The sequence below is a fragment of the Solea solea genome, chromosome 15 (genome assembly GCF_958295425.1).
Source record: "Solea solea chromosome 15, fSolSol10.1, whole genome shotgun sequence".
Taxonomy (NCBI): Eukaryota; Metazoa; Chordata; class Actinopteri; order Pleuronectiformes; family Soleidae; genus Solea; species Solea solea.
In genome coordinates this window covers 9,798,909-9,818,726 of record NC_081148.1, presented here as the reverse complement: position 1 = coordinate 9,818,726, position 19,818 = coordinate 9,798,909, and the positions used below count along the sequence as shown (strand labels likewise).

At 45.2% G+C, this 19,818-nt stretch overlaps 1 protein-coding gene across 2 annotated transcripts; it reads left to right on the top strand.

Moving 5' to 3' along the window:
- Nucleotides 1-1,123: 1,123 nt before the first annotated feature.
- Nucleotides 1,124-18,489, top strand: LOC131474524 (amine sulfotransferase-like). 2 transcript variants are annotated; one of them, XM_058652431.1, is made up of 6 exons: nt 1,124-1,231; nt 14,863-15,071; nt 15,164-15,290; nt 17,421-17,515; nt 17,668-17,842; nt 17,977-18,489. In XM_058652431.1, the coding sequence occupies exons 2-6, from the start codon at nt 14,874-14,876 to the stop codon at nt 18,093-18,095; spliced, it is 714 nt and encodes a 237-aa protein (XP_058508414.1). In that variant the 5' UTR covers nt 1,124-1,231; nt 14,863-14,873; the 3' UTR covers nt 18,096-18,489. The 2 variants fall into 2 exon arrangements, with proteins under 2 accessions (XP_058508414.1, XP_058508415.1); XM_058652432.1 differs by lacking the exon at nt 1,124-1,231 and adding an exon at nt 13,925-14,192.
- Nucleotides 18,490-19,818: the final 1,329 nt, after the last annotated feature.

The window sequence follows — 19,818 nt, the reverse complement described above, 5'->3', positions numbered from 1 at the left end:
AACCTAATCTTTAATCAGGTGTGCAGGTTAAGGAGGGTTTTTGTAGTCCAGGCCCCATCTCATCAACCACTCATGGTGAGCCAATCTCCTTCAAATGAACCATTCATAGTGTGACACCTGGTTGCTGACGTCCACCTGAGAGACTGAGAGACTGACAGTCACACAGTCACACCCACGCACCCACACACCACACTCTCAAAGGAGGAGAAAAACTACAAATAAAAGTTGCCAAACGAACCCAGAACAGCATCTCAAAATAAACAATGATGGTTGTATTATATGTATGTTATTATATGTAAATAGATGCTAGCCTCTTCTTTTATTTCCTGGTTTAAGTCTGGGGTGGGCACATAATACATATATATGTATATATATACATATATATATATATACATATATATATACATATACATATATATATATATGTCATGGTTTGGTTTGTCTGTCATGTTTTGTTCTGTGTCTTGATTTATCCTTCATGTTTCATGTGTTGTCTTCCTGTTTTATTTTGTGAGCACTCACCCCGTCTCTGTTTCAGGTTCCTGTTTGCCCTGCCCCCTTCTCGTCTGCGTCCACCTGCTCCCTGATAGTTCCTGCGCACCTGCATGCACTTAGCCCCTAATCAGCACTGCTCTTAAACCCTCTCTGTGTCTTGTCTTGTCGCCAGTTCGTTTGTAGCCTTGTCTCGCGTTCCAGCACTCTTGTCCCACATACCTAGTCTCAGTTCTTGTCTTCCTGTGCTTCGACCGTTGCCTGCCTGATTATCAAGACCTCGTCTCTTGCCTTGTGATTCTGTTACCTTTGCCTGTTTGGACTGATCTCCCGTGAACTGACTTGGACTTAATAAACGTTTTTGGAATTTGCCTGAACCTCGAGTCTCTGCATTTGTGTCCTTCCCCTGGCTTCCACGACCTCGTTCGTGACAAAATATATATATATGTATATATATATGTATATATATATATATATATATATATATATATATATATGGTATACATGGTGATGTGCCTTATGGGCTGTTGTTGCGGAGGCGTGATCTTCCTGTCAGATTTGAGGAGTCGACCACGCCTGCTGCAGTCAGGCTGCTCCCTCAGGACGGTTCTCCAGGTGTGTGACAGCCTATATGCTTCCTCATCCTGTCCTGTGCACCCGTTTCCTTATCTCCACCTCCTAACATCAGGCAGACAGTTCTGAGGAAGGTGGAAGATACACGCCAAAGCTGGTTAACAAGGTAAAGGAAAATTTCCTTCCTTCTTGGTGGAGGGTCGTCTCCTTGGTGAAAGAGTATTTAAACTCTCTCTACTCTGTTTGCCTCTCTGTTCTGGCCATGTGGGTGTCAGTATGGGCTTGATATTTACAACAAAGATAGAACATGGAAAAGTATATACTGTAGGTAATATAGGGGGGAATGAGTAGCCTTGTTGCTTGTTTTACAGTCCAACAGCTGCAGCGGGATAACTTGATTTATCTTTTCCCGCGAGCTATTTCGAAACATAACTTGCCTTAAAGGTTTTAGCATTTCCAAACAAACCATGCATTAACCTCTGCTGTAAGTGCACGTATGGCGGCCTCTGAGAAAGCGCCACCTAGTGAGAGCAAATTGTGAGCAAATAAGAGTAGTATGCCCCCTAGGAAAGGAATTAATTTAACACCAATTCTGATAAGGACCAAATACACTCATACACGCAAAATTTACTGTGTAGCGTGACCTGTCGTTCAAAAAACCTTCTTACACCAAACCTAATACAGCTTCTAACCCTAAAAACTGCTAGATATTTTCCATATCTCCCAATTTCTCTATCTATCATAGCCGTCAAAGATATCAAAGTGTCCACGGTACCTTTTTATCTAACTAAAATAACATCGATGGTCCATAAAGCCACGTTCCTTTCCTTGCAAGAATATTTAATCAAAGGCTTATGGCCCACAGTTAACTACTTTAACTGTTCACAGTTTACACTGTAACAAGTAATCCTGCACTAATCATTTAGTAAATAAATAAATAAATAAATCTTATTTTCAGTCACATTCATCACATTTTGGTGATTTAAGTTTTGGAGTTGAGATCCTTTGGCCGGTATCAATGCAGAAGGAGTAAAGTGTTTTGAAAACACAGCAACTGTAACGGCCTGCAATTTGTGTAGCTCCCTTTTAGTTTAGTTTATTTCACCAAACTGAACCAAACTGTCATTCATTGTGGAAATGGAGCTAAACAGACATGACAGCATACGAGATACATGAGCATAGAGATATACATATTCACTTATATCAGTCACCATGATAGCTGTCGAAGTATGTGGTCTAGGTTCTGATATGTACCTCTTAGGTGAGGACCTGTCGTCATGACAAGTAAAATACTAACAATGACAACTAAGAGAAAATCAACTAGACTGTTCTATAAATTTGTTTTCTATTTGATTTCAACATATCTATGGTCAAAATCGCTGAATTTAAAAAAAAAACATTTTAATTTAAAATAATCAAATTTGACCTTATTTTATGGAATTGATTCAAGCTTAATTAGAAGCTTTTAAAACAACTAAGTGTTTCAATTAAGGTCAAAATTGATAAATAAGCTTCTGTTATATGAATTATATTCAAATATTTGTACAGCTGACTCCAGAGGAGTCATGAACCTCACCGCACGTCACCACGGCACAAAATAAGACACAACGCTTTACAATATTATAGAGAGCAGCAAAACCCAAAAATTCACATAATGAGCAAACACTAGGCATCGGTGGAGAGGAAAAAAAACTCCCTTTTAACAGAAGAAGAAATCTCTGACAGAACCACACTAAAAATGTGCAACCGGTTGGAGTGAAAAGAAAAATGGGGGACAGAGGTGGGGGAGAGAAAGAGAAAGAGGGAGGCGAGTTATAGAGACAGAAGAGAGGCCAGGAGCCGATATATAACAGATGTATCAAGTTATAGGTTCAGGTACAGGACAACTCTGAATCAGTTCTGAATCTGTTCAGGTGACTACAATGTCATTTAGCATTAATCATAGCATAATAAACTAAATCTGGATCCTGCAGCCTGCAATATGAGGACACAGAGAGGGAAGAACAAGGTTAATGACTAATAATAAAGTCATATTCATACCATGAGTGTGAGGGAGTGAGTGTGAGTGCATCACAGAGTTTCCCCAGCAGCAGCATAACTAAGAGAGGGTTCATGTTTCCCTGAGCCAGCTCTAACTAGCTTTATCAAAAAGGAAGGTTTTAAGTCTAAGTATTTAAATAAAGAGAAAGTGTTTGCCTCCCCAACCAACACTGGGAGCTGGTTCCACAGGAGAGGAGTCTGGTAACTGAAGGCTCTGCCTCCCATTCTCTTCTTACAGACTCTGGGAACCACAAGTAACCCTGCATTTTGGGACCAAAGTGATTTGTTGGGAATATACAGTAACTAGCATTAAAGAAACATCTCGTTTCAGTCACAGATAAGTCTGTATTTCAGCACAATATTAACTGTGAATCTAAATGCATTCAATGAAGCTGCCCCCCCCCCCAGCTCTAAGAAAAATCCCCATCAGGATGTATAACAGCACAATTGACCAACTGAAGAACGTACTTTGCTGAGATTCTCAGGTTCTGAATTCACTGTGTTTGTCTTTTCCTTATCTTTTAAATAATAGTTCCACTGTGAAGACACAACAAACTCTGGAATAAAGATGATTGTGATTTGCTTTAACTTGTGCAAATTTTGCACAACACTATGACCAATGCTGACTGAGCCTTTCCTTGACTTTCCCTGTGCTGCTGCAGCAACTTTAGTCTTTTGAGCTCAGCGGAGGGCACAGGGCTCTAGTGCTGGGTCTCACAGCAGCCATTGGTCTTCAAGCTTTTATAATGTACTATATGTGGAGACCTCATGATTTAGGACATTTACAGAGTAATGCAACATAAATAATAACAATTCAATTCAATTCAATTCAATTCAATTTTATTTGTATAGCGCCAAATCATAACATACATTATCTCAAGGCACTGTACATAGACAACATCAAGGAGAGCAGAGAACCCCAACAGTTCACACAATGAGCAAGCACCAGGCATCAGTGGAGAGAAAAAACTTCCTCTTAACAGGAAGAAATCTCTGACAGAACCAGGCTCAGAGATGTGCGTTCATCTGCCTCGACCGGTCAGGGTGAAAGAAAAATGGGGGACTGTCACAGTCTGCTCTGCGCCCCTCCTGCTCTGCTGCTCTGCCACACCCCTCATCAGCTAACTGCTTTCACCTGCTGCTCTCACCTGCTCATCATCTCCAATCAAGCCAGTATATATGCAGCTTCCCTCCACTCACTCTTTGCCAGATTGTCTTCGCTCTCATGCCTGACTCTCCAGCGATCATTCCCGGACTGCTTACCTGGTATCGACCTGATCTGCCCCTGACCTTTGCTTCACGCCTCAGCCTCGGTAAACCCACCTGCCTTCTGTCCCTGACTACGAGCCCTGCCTGCCTGTTTCCTGCTATACGTCTGCCTGTGGCTGAGTGGCACTCAGCGTGTACCTGCTCACGAGTCCCAGGTCTCTAGCCTGTCTCATGGCCCTCCGCTAACTTGCTCACCTGGCACCTGGAAGACCTGGGTTTGAAACCTGCCTTACCCACCTGCTATCCTCTGCTGTGGTGTCAAATAAAGACTGTTCAAGTAAACCTGCTTGTTTGTGTTGCAATTGGGTCCAGTCAATACTTGTTACAGTACAATCTGGCCAAACTATGGACCCAGCACACAATCCCTCACCCCCGTGTCGCTCCTGAGCCCCGGCTGGGAACCCCGTAGCGTTATGACGGAGATCGAGAGACTTGCAGCCCCGTTCTCTTCTGTTTGCCCTGCAGCCCCGCACCTTTGCCACAGAACTGGCAAAGGTCGCGTTTGTCATCAACCACCTGACGGTCAGAGCTCGACTATGGGGAACAACTGAGTGGGAGAGGCGGTCTCCAGCCTGTGCTTCTTTTGACCTGTTTGCTGCTGAGCTTCGGAAGGTTTTTGGATTTGAGAATTCTGGTTCTGAATCAGCAAGGGGACTGATGGTTCTGAAACAAGGTGAACGAACAGTGGCTGACTATTCCATTGATTTCCGCACCAGAGCCAGCCAAAGCGGTTGGAACAGTGCAGCTCTCCGTGATGCCTTTCTCCATGGGTTGGCTGATTACATCAAAGATGAACTGGTTTCACATGACACCTCCCTCACCTTGGACGGGGTGATTGACTTAGCCGTCCGCATCGATCCTGTGTCCAGACTCGTCGACGAGAGAAGCGTCAAGGGGGGACCATCCGGGAGTGGAGTTCCTCCTGTCATCAGAGGTGCCTGCAGCAAGCCTCAGCTCTGCTTCATCACTCTGGGTCTAGCTCCAGTTCTTCACCTGACCTCAGTGGGGTGCCACCCGAGTACCATGACTTCCGCCAGGTCTTCAGTAAAGCCAGAGCCACCTCTCTGCCTCCACACCGCCCCTATGACTGCGCCATTGATCTCCTGCCTGGTTCATCACCTCCCAAGGGTCACCTGTACTCCCTGTCTGAACCTGAAAGAGGGGCCATGGAGACGTACACAAACGACTCTCTGGCCACAGGCATCATTCGTCCCTCTTCATCCCCTGCTGGAGCAGGGTTTTTCTTTGTTGAGAAGAAGGACAAGACATTGAGACCCTGCATAGATTACAGAGGACTGAATGAGATCACGATAAAGAACCGTTACCCACTGCCACTCATCTCCACTGCTTTTGAACTGCTCCAGGGGGCCACCATTTTCTCTAAACTTGACCTACGCAACGCCTACCACCTCGTCCGCATCAGAGAAGGAGATGAATGGAAGACGGCATTCAACACCCCTACCGGACACTACGAGTACCTCGTAATGCTGTTTGGCTTCACCAATGCCCCTGCCATCTTCCAGGCTCTGATTAATGATGTACTCCGGGACATGATCAACCAGTATGTCTTCGTTTACCTTGATGATATACTCATCTTCTCCCGGTCCAAAGAGCAACACATTCATCATGTCCAGTCCGTCCTTCAGCACCTCTTGGAGAACTCCCTGTACGTTAAAGCAGAAAAGTGTGAGTTCCATGTTTCTTCAGCATCTTTTCTGGGGTACATTGTGGCACAAGGCAGCATCCAGATGGACCCAGCCAAGGTCTCAGCTGTTACCTCCTGGCCTGTTACGGAGAACCGCAAGCAGCTTCAGCGCTTCCTGGGGTTCGCCAACTTCTACCGGCGCTTCATCCGCAACTACAGCTCAGTTGCAGCCCCTCTCACTGCTCTGACCTCCCCCAAAGTGCCCTTCCAGTGGTCTTCTGCAGCTGCAGCGGCCTTCCAGTTCCACAAGGATCGGTTCACCTCATTGCCTGTCCTCCTGATGCCTGACTCTGAACGCCAGTTTGTGGTCGAGGTGGATGCCTCTGATGTTGGGGTGGGGGCCGTCCTGTCTCAACGCTCATGCACTGACCAAAAGCTCCATCCCTGTGCCTTCTTCTCCCGACGTCTGTCCTCTGCAGAAAGAAACTACAACATTGGTAACAGGGAGCTTTTGGCAGTAAAGATGGCCTTAGAAGAGTGGCGCCATTGGTTGGAGGGCACGAAGGAACCTTTTCTTGTGTGGACAGATCACAAGAATTTGGAGTACATACGCTCTGCAAAAAGACTGAACTCTCGCCAGGCCCGCTGGTCCCTGTTCTTTGCCCGGTTCAACTTCACCCTCTCTTACCGTCCTGGTTCCCGCAATGTCAAGCCTGACGCCCTGTCCCGACAGTTCCAGAAGACAGAGGATTCTGTTGATAGAGCTGGGACCATCCTCCCTACATCCTGCCTTGTAGCCACGTTGACCTGGGACATTGAGTAGAAGGTGAGGGCAGCCACAGAAGGACAGCCGGGCCCCAGCTCCTGCCCGTCCAACTGCCTTTTTGTCCCACCAGCATTGAGGTCAGAGGTGTTACAATGGGCCCACTCCTCCAAGCTCTCCTGCCACCCTGTTGTTTAACGGACACGGCATGTCCTCCTCCAACGTTTCTGGTGGCCCACCTTGCAGGAGGACATCCAGGAATTCGTCAAGGCCAGTCCAACCTGCAGCCAACATAAGACCTCCCGTCGGCCTCCTGCTGGGCTGCTACGACCTCTTCCTGTTCCTCACCGCCCATGGTCTCACATATCTGTGGACTTTGTCACCAGTCTTCCCACCTCTGATGGTCACACTGTCATCCTGACCATCGTGGACCGCTTCAGCAAGATGGTCCACTTCGTGCCTCTGCCCAAGCTTCCCACTGCTAAAGAGACTGCCCAACTGGTTCTGCTCCATGTTTTCCGTCTGCATGGCCTTCCTGTTGATGTGGTGTCAGACCGTGGTCCCCAGTTTTCTACCGTGTTTTGGAGGGAATTCTGCAGTCTACTGGGTGCTACCACCAGTCTGTCCTCTGGATTCCATCCCCAAACTAATGGACAGAGCGTATGAATCAAGAACTGGAAAGAGCCTGGTGCGTGGCCTCCAAGAACCCCTCTTCCTGGGCCTCACAACTATTGTGGGTTGAACATGCTCACAACTCCCTCGTCTGCTCTGCTACTGGCCTCTCTCCATTCCAGTGTGCTTACGGCTATCAACCACCACTGTTTTCAGCCCAGGAGAAGGAGCTCTTTGTCCGTCAGTCCAAGCCTTCATCCGTCGCTGCCGCAGAACATGGCTCCAGGCTCGCTCCACCCTCCTCCGTTCTGTGGGTCGTTATGCTGCCAATGCCAACCGCTGCCGTACTGCTGCACCTATCTACCAAGCGGGTCAGCAAGTGTGGCTCTCCACCCAAGACTTACCTCTCCGGGTGGAATCCAGAAAGATGGCACCTAAGTTCATTGGGCCTTTCACCATTCAGAGGGTCATCAACCCAGTGACAGTCCGGTTGAAACTCCCACGCTCCATGAAAGTGCAGCCAACCTTCCATGTCTCCAAGGTTAAGCCAGTCCACAACAGCCCCTTGGTCCCTGCGGCACCACCACCTCCCCCTCCATGAGTGGCCGACGGCGGTCCAGTGTATGCAGTACGCTGCTTAATCCGTTCTCGGCGGCGGGGTAGGGGTCTCCAGTACCTTGTGGACTGGGAGGGTTACGGGAGGAGAGATCGGGAGGAGAGATCTTGGGTTCCTGCTCGCCACATTTTGGACCCCAACCTCGTGGTCAACTTTCATCGGCAACATCCCGACCAGCCAGCCAATGAGTCAGCTCATCAAAGAACCCGCACCTTGCCCCCACCTGTCCAGGATGTGGAGGACCGTTCTGTGGGGGAGATGTCAGGGGTCAGGGAACCAGCTCTAACTATAAGCTTTATCAAAAAGGAAAGTTTTAAGTCTAACTTTAAATACAGAGAGAGGCTCCGCCTCCCGAACTGTCATTGGAAGCTGGTTCCACAGGAGAGGAGCCTGGTAACTGACGGCTCTGCCTCCCATTCTGTTCTTACAGACTCTGGGAACCACAAGTAAACCTGCATTTTGTGACCTAAGTGGTCTGTTAGGGTGATAAGGTAAGACTAGGTCTTTTAGGTATGAAGGGGCCTGACCATTAGTGCTTTGTACGTGAGGAGGAGGATTTTAAATTGAATTCTAAACTGTACGGGGAGCCAGTGTAGAGAAGCTAACACTGGAGTTATATGGTCTCTCTTTCTAGTTCCTGTCAGAACTTGTGCTGCAGCATTTTGAATTAACTGAAGGGTTCTAACAGACTTGTTGGAACATCTAATCTAGATGTAACACAAGCATGAACTAGTTTTTCAGCATCCTGTAAAGACAGAATGTTTCTAATTAGGGTTCGAGCAACAAGGTTGCAAGAACCCTATTGAAATGCAAAAGATTATTATTATTAGGGTTCGAGCAACAAGGTTGCAAGAAACCTATTGAAACTGGAAGGATTATTATTATTATTATTATTCTTATTATTCCCCCAAATGAATTGCCTTTTTGAGGCCTTTCCCATACCCCAAAACTCACCAATTTTTGTGACCGCATCAATCCTGGTGTAAATTTACGTCTGAAAAAGGTTCGGGGAATGTGCGTCGAAAATTGAATGTGGGAGGGGCCAATAAGTGCGGCGCCACCTGTCCAAATTCACCATGACCAACACAAATATCGCACATGCACGAAATTCGGTACACATGTGTAGTGGGTCAGGATGAAGAAAAAATTACATTATGACCATGATCCAAACCCAACAGGAAATCCGCCATCTTGGGTTGATTGGCCATTTTTTGGCGATTTTGGCGAATTCGCAGCAATGGTATTTGAACTAACTCCTCCTAGAGTTTTCGTGCGATCACCTTCAAACTTGGTGAGGTCCCTGTGGACCAGTTGAGGAGCTCACGGTATCAAAAGTTTTTTCAAATGTCGCACGGCGCACGAGATAGGGGGCGGCAAAGTTCGTGATGATTCTGATGTTTCGCATCAGAAAAACAAAACTCTTATAACTTTGCGATGGAAGGTCCGATCCGAACCAAACTTGCTACGATTGATGATGGGCCATGGCTGAAGACGTCTATGAAAAAACGGTGAAGTTTGAAAACAGCGCCTCCTTGTGGTGAAAGAAAATACACCAAAAAAAAGTTTTTTTACGATTTCGGGAATAACTTTTACACAGATAATCGTACCGCACTCAAAATTGGTGACAACAGTCAAAACACATGGTAGATGATGCGTGATCAATATGACGACAAATCGTTTAACGGTGTTGCCATGGCAACGGCGCAAAGTCGGATTTTTGGGACAAAAAATCAAACTGCTACAACTTCGTGAATCCTGGTCCGATCTGAACCAAACTTGCTAGGATTGATGATAGTCCGGCCCTAAAGACGTCTATATGAAAATATTCAATTTCGAAAACAGCGCCCCCTGGTGACAGCAGACAATATGACAGCTTGTATTTCAATTATCTCCTCCTAGAGCTTTTGTGCGATCACCTTCAAACTTGGTGAGATCAATGTGGACGAGTTGAGCATCAAAAGTTATCAAAAGCTTTTTAAAATATTGTATGGCGTACGAGATAGGGGGCGCCAAAATTGGAGATAATAATAATTTTTCATAACAGACAGTGAAACTCTTATAACTTTGCGATGGAAGGTCTGATCCCAACCAAACTTGCTATAGTTGATGATGGTTAGTTGCTGAAGACGACTATGTTGCTGAAACGGTACATTTTGAAAACAGCGCCTCCTGGTGGTGGTAGAAAATTCTAAAAAAACAAACTGTTACAACTTTGCCAATCCTGGTCCGATCTGAACCAAACTTGCAAGGATTGATGACAGTCCGGCCCTGAACACGTCTATATGAAAATATTCATTTTCAAATACAGCGCCCCCTGGTGACAGCAGACAGAATTACATTTATAGTTTTTGATGCTGCTCCAACAGGGATTGTTGTATCCACTTGAAACTTAGTATGTGGGACCCCAGACCCTTCCTCAACATGTCCGTAAAAGGTCACCTCCCTACAGGAAGTGGAACGCCCGAAACAGGAAGTAAAGTCTTACATTGTCCGATTGACACGAAACTAGATATGTGAGTTACTGGACCTTCCCTGAACATGTTTACGGAGACGCCGTTGACCGAACAGGAAGTCGGCCATTTTAAACAGGAAGTGCCCTCTAACTTTGCCGTACGTTGTCCGATCTGCACAAAACCTTACATGTGACACCAGGGACCTGTCCTGAGCATGTCCGTAAAAGGTCACCTCCCTACAGGAAGTGGAACGCCCGAAACAGGAAGTAAAGTCTTACATTGTCCGATCTGAACAAAACTTGATATGTAAGACAAGGGAACTTCCCTGAACACGTTTATGGAGACAAACAGGAAGTTGGCGATTTTAAACAGGAAGTGCCCTCTAACTTTGCCGTACGTTGTCCGATTTGCACGAAACCTTTTATGTGACACCAGGGACCTGTCCTGAGCATGTCTGCAAGAGATGACCTCCCAACAGGAAGTGGAATGCCCGAAACAGGAAGTCAACTCTAAGATTGTCCGATCTGCACAAAACTTGATATGTAAGACAAGGGAAGTTCCCTGAACACGTTTACGGACACGCACTTGACCGAACAGGAAGTCTGCCATTTTAAACAGGAAGTGCCCTATAACTTTGTCATACGTTGCCCGATCCCCCTCGAAATTTGGAACGACATGCGCAGGGACGCCGCTGAAAATAACTAGTACTGAAAATAACTAGTACCGCGCGCGGTGAATGAACGGGTGAGAGCGCGAGGCACGCGGGGAGCCGTGGCACACGGCGACCCGCGTGGGTCGGCTCGAACCCGTTCAGAACCGCGCGCGGTACTAGTTATTTTCAGTACTAGTTATTTTTATTATTATTATTATTATTCCTAAAAGTAAATCGCATTTTTGAGGCCTTTCCCATACCCCAAAACTCACAGATTTTTGTGACCGCATCAATCCTGGTGTAAATTTACGTCTGAAATTCGTTCGGGGAAAATGCGTGGAAAATTGGAGGTGGGAGGGGCTAAAAAGTCACGCAAAAAACTTCTATTAGGTCAACTCATGTCGGGTTTAACGTACGTGAACGAAACTTGGTACACACGTTCATTAGGTGGGGACGGTCAAAAAAGTCGATGACGACTTTCCCGTGAAACCTACAGGAAATCCGCCATCTTGGGTTGATTGGCCATTTTTTGGCGATTTTGGCGAATTCGCAGCAATGGTATTTGAACTAACTCCTCCTAGAGTTTTTGTGCGATCACCTTCAAACTCGGCGAGGTCCCTGTGGACCAGTTGAGGAGCTCACGGTATCAAAAGTTTTTTCAAATGTCGCATGGCGCACGAGATAGGGGGCGGCAAAGTTCGTGATGATTCTGATGTTTCGCATCAGGAAAAAAAAACTCTTATAACTTTGCGATGGAAGGTCCGATCCGAACCAAACTTGCCATGATTGATGATGGGCCATGGCTGAAGACGTCTATGAAAAAACGGTGAAGTTTGAAAACAGCGCCTCCTTGTGGTGAAAGAAAATACACAAAAAAAAAGTTTTTTTACGATTTCGGGAATAACTTTTACACAGATAATCGTACCGCACTCAAAATTGGTGACAACAGTCAAAACACATGGTAGATGATGCGTGATCAATATGACGACAAATCGTTTAACGGTGTTGCCATGGCAACGACGCAAAGTCGGATTTTTGGGACAAAAAATCAAACTGCTACAACTTCGCGAATCCTGGTCCGATCTGAACCAAACTTGCTAGGATTGATGATAGTCCGGCCCTAAAGACGTTCATATGAAAATATTCAATTTCGAAAACAGCGCCCCCTGGTGACAGCAGACAATATGACAGCTTGTATTTCAATTATCTCCTCCTAGAGCTTTTGTGCGATCACCTTCAAACTTGGTGAGATCAATGTGGACGAGTTGAGCATCAAAAGTTATCAAAAGCTTTTTAAAATATTGTATGGCGTACGAGATAGGGGGCGCCAAAATTGGAGATAATAATAATTTTTCATAACAGACAATGAAACTCTTATAACTTCGCGATGGAAGGTCTGATCCCAACCAAACTTGCTATAGTTGATGATGGTTAGTTGCTGAAGACGACTATGTTGCTGAAACGGTACATTTTGAAAACAGCGCCTCCTGGTGGTGGTAGAAAATTCTAAAAAAACAAACTGTTACAACTTTGCTAATCCTGGTCCGATCTGAACCAAACTTGCAAGGATTGATGACAGTCCGGCCCTGAACACGTCTATATGAAAATATTCATTTTCAAATACAGCGCCCCCTGGTGACAGCAGACAGAATTACATTTATAGTTTTTGATGCTGCTCCAACAGGGATTGTTGTATCCGCTTGAAACTTAGTATGTGGGACCCCAGACCCTTCCTCAACATGTCCGTAAAAGGTCACCTCCCTACAGGAAGTGGAACGCCCGAAACAGGAAGTAAAGTCTTACATTGTCCGATTGACACAAAACTAGATATGTGAGTTACGGGACCTTCCCTGAACATGTTTCCAGAGATGAACAGGAAGTTGGCCATTTTAAACAGGAAGTGCCCTCTAACTTTGCAGTACATTGTCCGATTTGCACAAAACCTTATATGTGACACCAGGGACCTGTCCTGAGCATGTCTGCAAAAGGTGACCTCCCAACAGGAAGTGGAATGCCCGAAACAGGAAGTAAACTCTAAGATTGTCCGATCTGAACAAAACTTGATATGTAAGACAAGGGAACTTCCCTGAACACGTTTACGGATGCGCATTTGACCGAACAGGAAGTCGGCCATTTTAAACAGGAAGTGCCCTATAACTTTGCCATACGTTGCCGCGATCCCCCCCGAAATTTGGATCGACATGCACGGGGACGCCGCTGAAAATAACTAGTACTGAAAATAACTAGTACTGAAAATAACTAGTACCGCGCGCGGTGAATGAACGGGTGAGAGTGCGAGGCACGCGGGGAGCCGTGGCACACGGCGACCCGCGTGGGTCGGCTCGAACCCGTTCAGAACCGCGCGCGGTACTAGTTATTTTCATTTTCATAATGTTCCGCAGGTGGAAGAAGGCTGTTCTGGAAATTAGTTTTATGTGTGAATTAAATGACATTTCCTGGTCAAAAATAACTCCAAGGTTCCTCACAGTGGAGCTGGAAGCCAAGGGGATGTCATCTAAAGTGACAATGTGATCAGAAAGTTTTTCTCTGAGGTGTTTAGGGCCGAGTATAATGACCTCAGTTTTTTCTGAGTTTAAAAGTAGAAAGTTACAGGTCATCCAGGACTTAATGTCTCTGAGACATCCCTGGAGTTGAACAACCTGATTTATTTCATCCGGCCTTATTGATAAAGTGTTAAAGGAATAGATGGTTCAGAGGAGCTGTGGCTCTGTGTCAGCCTGGCTACAGTGCTGAAAAGAAATCTATGATTATTCTTATTTTCTTCAATTAAAGAAGAATAATAGGCAACTCCAGCTTTGTGTAAGGCTTTTTTGTAAGCTACAAAACCATCTTTCCAGGCTATATAAAATTCCTCTAGGTTATTGGAACGCCATTTTCTTTCTAATCTACGTAACGTCTGTTTAAGAGCACGAGTATTGGAGTTAAACCATGGTGCTCGTCTCATCTGATTCACCACTTTCTTTTTCAGAGGGGCAACGCAATCTAATGTAGTACGCAGTGAGGCTGCTGTACTATCAACAAGGTTATCTATGAGGGCGGGAGTAAAATCACAAAAGGTACCTTCAGATGTACTGATATATGGCACCGAGTTAAATAAAGGTCTCTTTGAATGTATTAATATTATTATCAGACAGGCACCGGCTGTAGCTGTATTTCTTATTTATGTTATTGTAGTTCATTATTGTACAATTAAATGTGAGTAAATAATGATCAGTAAGGAGAGGGTTTTGAGGAACTATGTTTAAGTTATCAATATCAATACCATAAGTTAAAACAAGATCGAGGGTGTGTTTAAGGCGATGAGTTGGTTTATTAACGAGTTAAATGCGCAGCTAAGACTATCACGGTCAACATCTACATGGATGTTGAAATCCCCTACAATAATGAATTGAAGTACTAACTCAGATAAGAACTCAGAGAACTCTGATTGGAACTCTGAATAAGGTGCAGGTGGACGATAAACTGTGACTATCACAATTGGTTTCTGTGATTTCCAACTAGGATGAGATAGATTAAGAATAAGGCTTTCAAACGATGAATATCCTGGTTTGGGCTTGGGATTGATTAATAATCTAGTATTAAAAATGGCTGCTACACCTCCTTCTCGGCCTGACAAATATAAGTGGTTAATCTTTTGTCCTCATGACCATGATTAATAACACAAATGTCTCGTGACATTTGGGTCTTTTCACATTGTACTCCCTACTTTATTTTATTTCCATATAGGCACAACGTGGATGCAACAGATCCTGGTTCAGATTATGGACACTGCTCACCCTGAACAGGCAGAGGGGTTAAGCAATAGAGATCGAGTCCCTTGTCTGGAGGGGAGATCTGCAGACAACCCTTTCAGAGACAGACCAGATCCTCGGATGTTTCGCTCACATCTTCCCTTTGAAATGTTGCCCCTGGACATAAAAGCCAAGCAAGTCAAGGTGATTTACACTTTCCAGTTTTGAAACGACAGCAAACACCAACTGCAATCAAATTAGACCATGCACACAAATATGTATGTTTTTACTTCCAGGTTGTCTATGTTTGGCGAAACCCAAAGGATATTGCAGTGTCCTTACATCACTTTGCTCATAGTTGGGTCTTGCTAGAGACACCCAAGAGCTTTGAGGATTTCTTTGAGCAATTCCTGGATGGTGATGGTGAGTGATCAGTCATATTTTAGTACCTACATAGTTTTAGCGGAGTCTCCCACCAGCGCAGTCCGCCCACGGAGACACCGGAGGCGGTGTGGGAGGAAACAGAAGCGCGGTTGTCGCGGCGGACTTACAGCTAAGCTAAAAGCTAACCCGTTCCGATCGCCACTTCCCTCCATCCTGCTCGCCAATGTACGCTCCCTGGAAAGCTAACTGGACTATCTGAAGCTGGACTTAACCACCAAAAGGGAAACAAAAAACTGCTGCATCCTCATTTTCACTGAGACATGGCTAAACTCATCTCTCCCTGAAGCAGCCATTAGCCTGGACGGGCTAACAACATTCAGAGCCGACAGGAGTCACGTTCTCACAGGTAAAACCCGAGGGGGTGGAATTTGCATCTACACTAATAACAGCTGGTGTAACAACGCTACCCTGGTCTCCAGCCATTGCTCTGTGGACATTGAGTTTGTGATTGTGAGATGCAGACCCTTCTACCTGCCCAGGGAATTCACCACCGTCACCATTGTTGCTGTGTATATTCCACCCAGCGCTAACACCAAGCAAGCTCTAAGTACCCTCTACAGTGCCATCAGTGACATGCAAACCCCACACCCGGAGGGCGTTTTCATTGTTGCTGGGGACTTTAACCAGGCCAACATGAAGACTGTTCTTCCAAAATTCCATCAGCATGTGGATTTTGCTACCAGAGGGAAAAACACACTGGACTTAGTCTACACCAACATCAAGAAGGCCTTCAGAGCAGCCCCCCGCCCCCACCTCGGCTCCTCAGACCATCTCTCTGTTATGCTAATTCCAGCATATCAGCCCCTGCTCACCAGAGAAAAGCCTGCTGTGAAGAAGGTGAGAGTGTGGCCTGAGGGATCTATGTCTGCACTGCAGGTCTGTTTTGAATGCTCTGACTGGGACATGTTCAGAGAGGCTGCAACAGACAGTCAACATACAGATGTGGAGGCGTATGCTGCATCTGTGACCGGCTACATTCAGTGGTGCATGGAGGAGGTCACAGTAGAAAAGACAATAGTCACACGGGCCAACCAGAAACCTTGGATGACTAAGGAGGTGCGCACAAGACTGAGGGAGCGTAATGCTGCCTTCAAATCCGGTGAAGCGGAGGCACTCAGAACAGCGAGGGTCAATCTCAACTGGGCCATCAAGGCAGCAAAACGCACCCACAGCCAGAAGTACCAAGGTTTCTTCCATGACCCCAGCAACTCCAGACAACTGTGGCAGAGCATCAAGACCGTCACAGACTACAAAGCCACACCCCCACCCTGCCGAGACGACATCAGCTTCCTCAATGAGCTCAACAACTTCTTTGGGAGATTTGAAGCTCTGAACAACACCCCAACGCACGGAAAGCATCTGGCCCTGATAACATCCCAGGACGGCTGATCAAGGAGTGCGCAGACCAGCTGGCCTGCGTGCTCACAGACATCTTCAACACGTCACTGATCCAGGCCGTTGTCCCCCCGTGCTTTCAGTCTGCCACGATCATCCCAGTGCCCAAGAAACCAACCATCACATGCCTTAATGACTTTCGCCCTGTTGCACTAACAACGACCATCATGAAGTGCTTCGAGCGGGTGGTTAAGGACCAGATAATTTCCATACTGCCTCCATCATACGACCCGCTCCAGTTTGCGTACCAACCTAACCGCTCCACTGAGGAGGCCATCTCCACTGCTCTCCATCTGAGCCTGGAGCACCTGGAGGACAAGAACACCCACATGCAGGTGCTGTTTCTGGACTTCAGCTCAGCATTCAACACGATTATCCCCCAGGACCTGGTACACAAACTGGGCCCACACTGGGCCTCAAATACTCAGGGACTCATGAGTGTGTTCTTAGTGGCTCAGTGAACCACCGAACTACACGAAATGTGATTTTAACCATTCAAATAAATCGGTATTAATATTAACACATGGGCCTTCAGATGTGGGAAATGTGTAAAATACAGTTCATTGTCAGTTGAGGAAGTGGTCTTTAATATGTCCTTAGAACACGCATAGCATTCACACATGCAAAACAATGTAGTCTCTTTCATGACACAAGCAGACACAGCCTAAAAAGCAGCAGTTGTCACTGATTGTCTGATTATTTTATCTTCAACAGCTTACATGGGATCATGGTTTGATCATGTGAAGGAGTACTACGCACAACAGGACCAAGCGAATATCCATTTTGTACAGTATGAGAACTTGTTGAAGGTAGGAAATCTTTATTTTTTTATTATTTATTGCATGTTAAGCCAATGATGTGCTGTTTATCAGCAAGATTTCATTTGAATTAGTGAATATTAGTGGTTAAAAGATTTACAAAGGCAGCAAATAATGACATTTAAATGCCCTGCAATTGACAGGACCTCAGAGGCGAAGTTGTGAAGCTTTGTGCTTTCCTTGGAAAAGACCTGACAGATGAGGCGATCGATCGTATCGTTGACATGTCCACCTTCAAAAGCATGAAGACCAACCCCACAGCAAACTACAAGGATTTGATTGAAAAAGGCCGCTACAAGAAAGAAACCATGCGCAAAGGTTTGTTTCCACTTGGATTTCAGTCAGGATATTCAACATTTTAGTTGGGTTAGGAAATCACATAGCCACTTCAAATGTTCAGAAATAAGTCAAAGAATAAGTAGAGATCATTTATTTTCTCTGTGTCTGACCAGGTGTGGCAGGAGATTGGAAGAATCACTTCACAGTGGCCCAGAATGAGCGTTTTGACCGTGTCTTCAAAGAGAAGATGAGCAACGTTCCTATAACCTGCACCTGGGAGATCAGTCAGTAGATTCTCTACAAATTCAGAGGCTGATGTTCATCTCAATAGCTTTGACTGCCAGTTCAGCAAATATTGTATGAATATAATTAAATGTATGGTTTTGGGTCAGTATTAAGCAATCACAAATAATGTTCCAAGCAAAAACAAAACAAATAAGTCACTACTAGACTGATTTATTTACTTTTATGTATTACAAGAATGTTTTAAAAGCTATTTTTAGGGTTACACAATGGTTTCTTTTTGTTTGTGTATTTCTTGAGACTTTGCAATTTGCCTCTACCTTTGCTTTGTCATTCACATATCATTGATGGGAGTAGAGAATCTCAAAAATGGCCATGGCAATAAAATCAAACTGCAAAACAACACATGATATGTTTGCCAGTAAAGTTGGTGGTGTAAATGAGTGGATATGTGTGTTTCATTTTATTACTGCTCCATATTTTGTTTTAACTTCCATTCCTGCTGTCAGTGAAAAATTCAGGTTTATCACCAACTATTGAGAGTACAAAGAAATCCAGTGAATATGACTATTATACACACACATGGTCACTGCGGAGATTTTACACCTCTCGTCTAGCCGGGGCTTTGATGATCTGTCAATAAATCCACCGGAAACAAGAGTTGTTGTGACTCGTTTTTTCAATTGGACGGTCAACCATGAAGTTCAGCCCTGGGACAGTCTTGTGCCTCACTGCGCCAGTATTGTCAATTTTCTGACTGTGTGAAGACTTACAACCCACATAACTTATTTTTTTAACAGCGAGGCCCTTTGAGAGCGTCCATGGCTGAACCATATTTAACCTTTCGGTGTCAGACCACCCGCTAGTGACTGGGCCTCTAGCAGCTCATTCACCACCGCAGTGGCACCGACAAGCTAGCTGAATATGATATAGTGCTGGGTCGCAGAGGAACCACACGATTTATTCCCTACAAAAACCCAAACATCTTTTGAAGATGTGTTGTGCGCTGCCTGACAAAGGCTCCGTGGGCCACAATGCCACAGCAGCAGCATAAATTACCTTCCGTTTGAGCTGGTGGGTTTTATGTAGAGAACATGCACACTCTGCTCTTCCCATGATAAAAAAGCACTTATTCCCAGGTTGTGTCACACACAGGGGGTCGAGCTGAGTGAAGTGGGGGAAGAAGAAGAACCATATAACTGGTTCTCAGCAGTGTCACACAATCTGAAAGTGATGCTTTTAAATGTTATGGTTACAAGCAAACTTAGAAAAAAAAAACATATGCATCAACATTTTTGATTGATTGTAAGAACATTTTCTCAACTAATCAATTCATTGTTTGGTCTATAAATCACTCTCAGTTTGCCCAAACTTTATTGCCTCTCCTGGCGCAGTAACGTGTCCCGCAGCCTGTACACTTCCTTCTCCCTTTTATTTAGAACCCATCTTGGTTACATAATTTTACTGCTTGGTCAAAAACTTAATTTCAAACTCAGCAGATAGACGGTAAAAACAAATTGTTGGGCAACAGCAATGCATTTTTCACAATGTCACAATTGTCAACCGTCTTTCAAGAACTCCAAAACCTTCTAATCTCCTGATGTTTTGAATGTGTTCACTGACTGTCAATAAGTAACTTAAGGTGCTGTTCAGATGGACTTCAGCCTTGCATGAAGAAGAAAAAAAAAGTAGCTTCCTTAAGAATTTGAGTGGCACCAGGTCACACACTGCAAAACCATGCAGGGTCATCAAACAATACAACTGTGAAACTG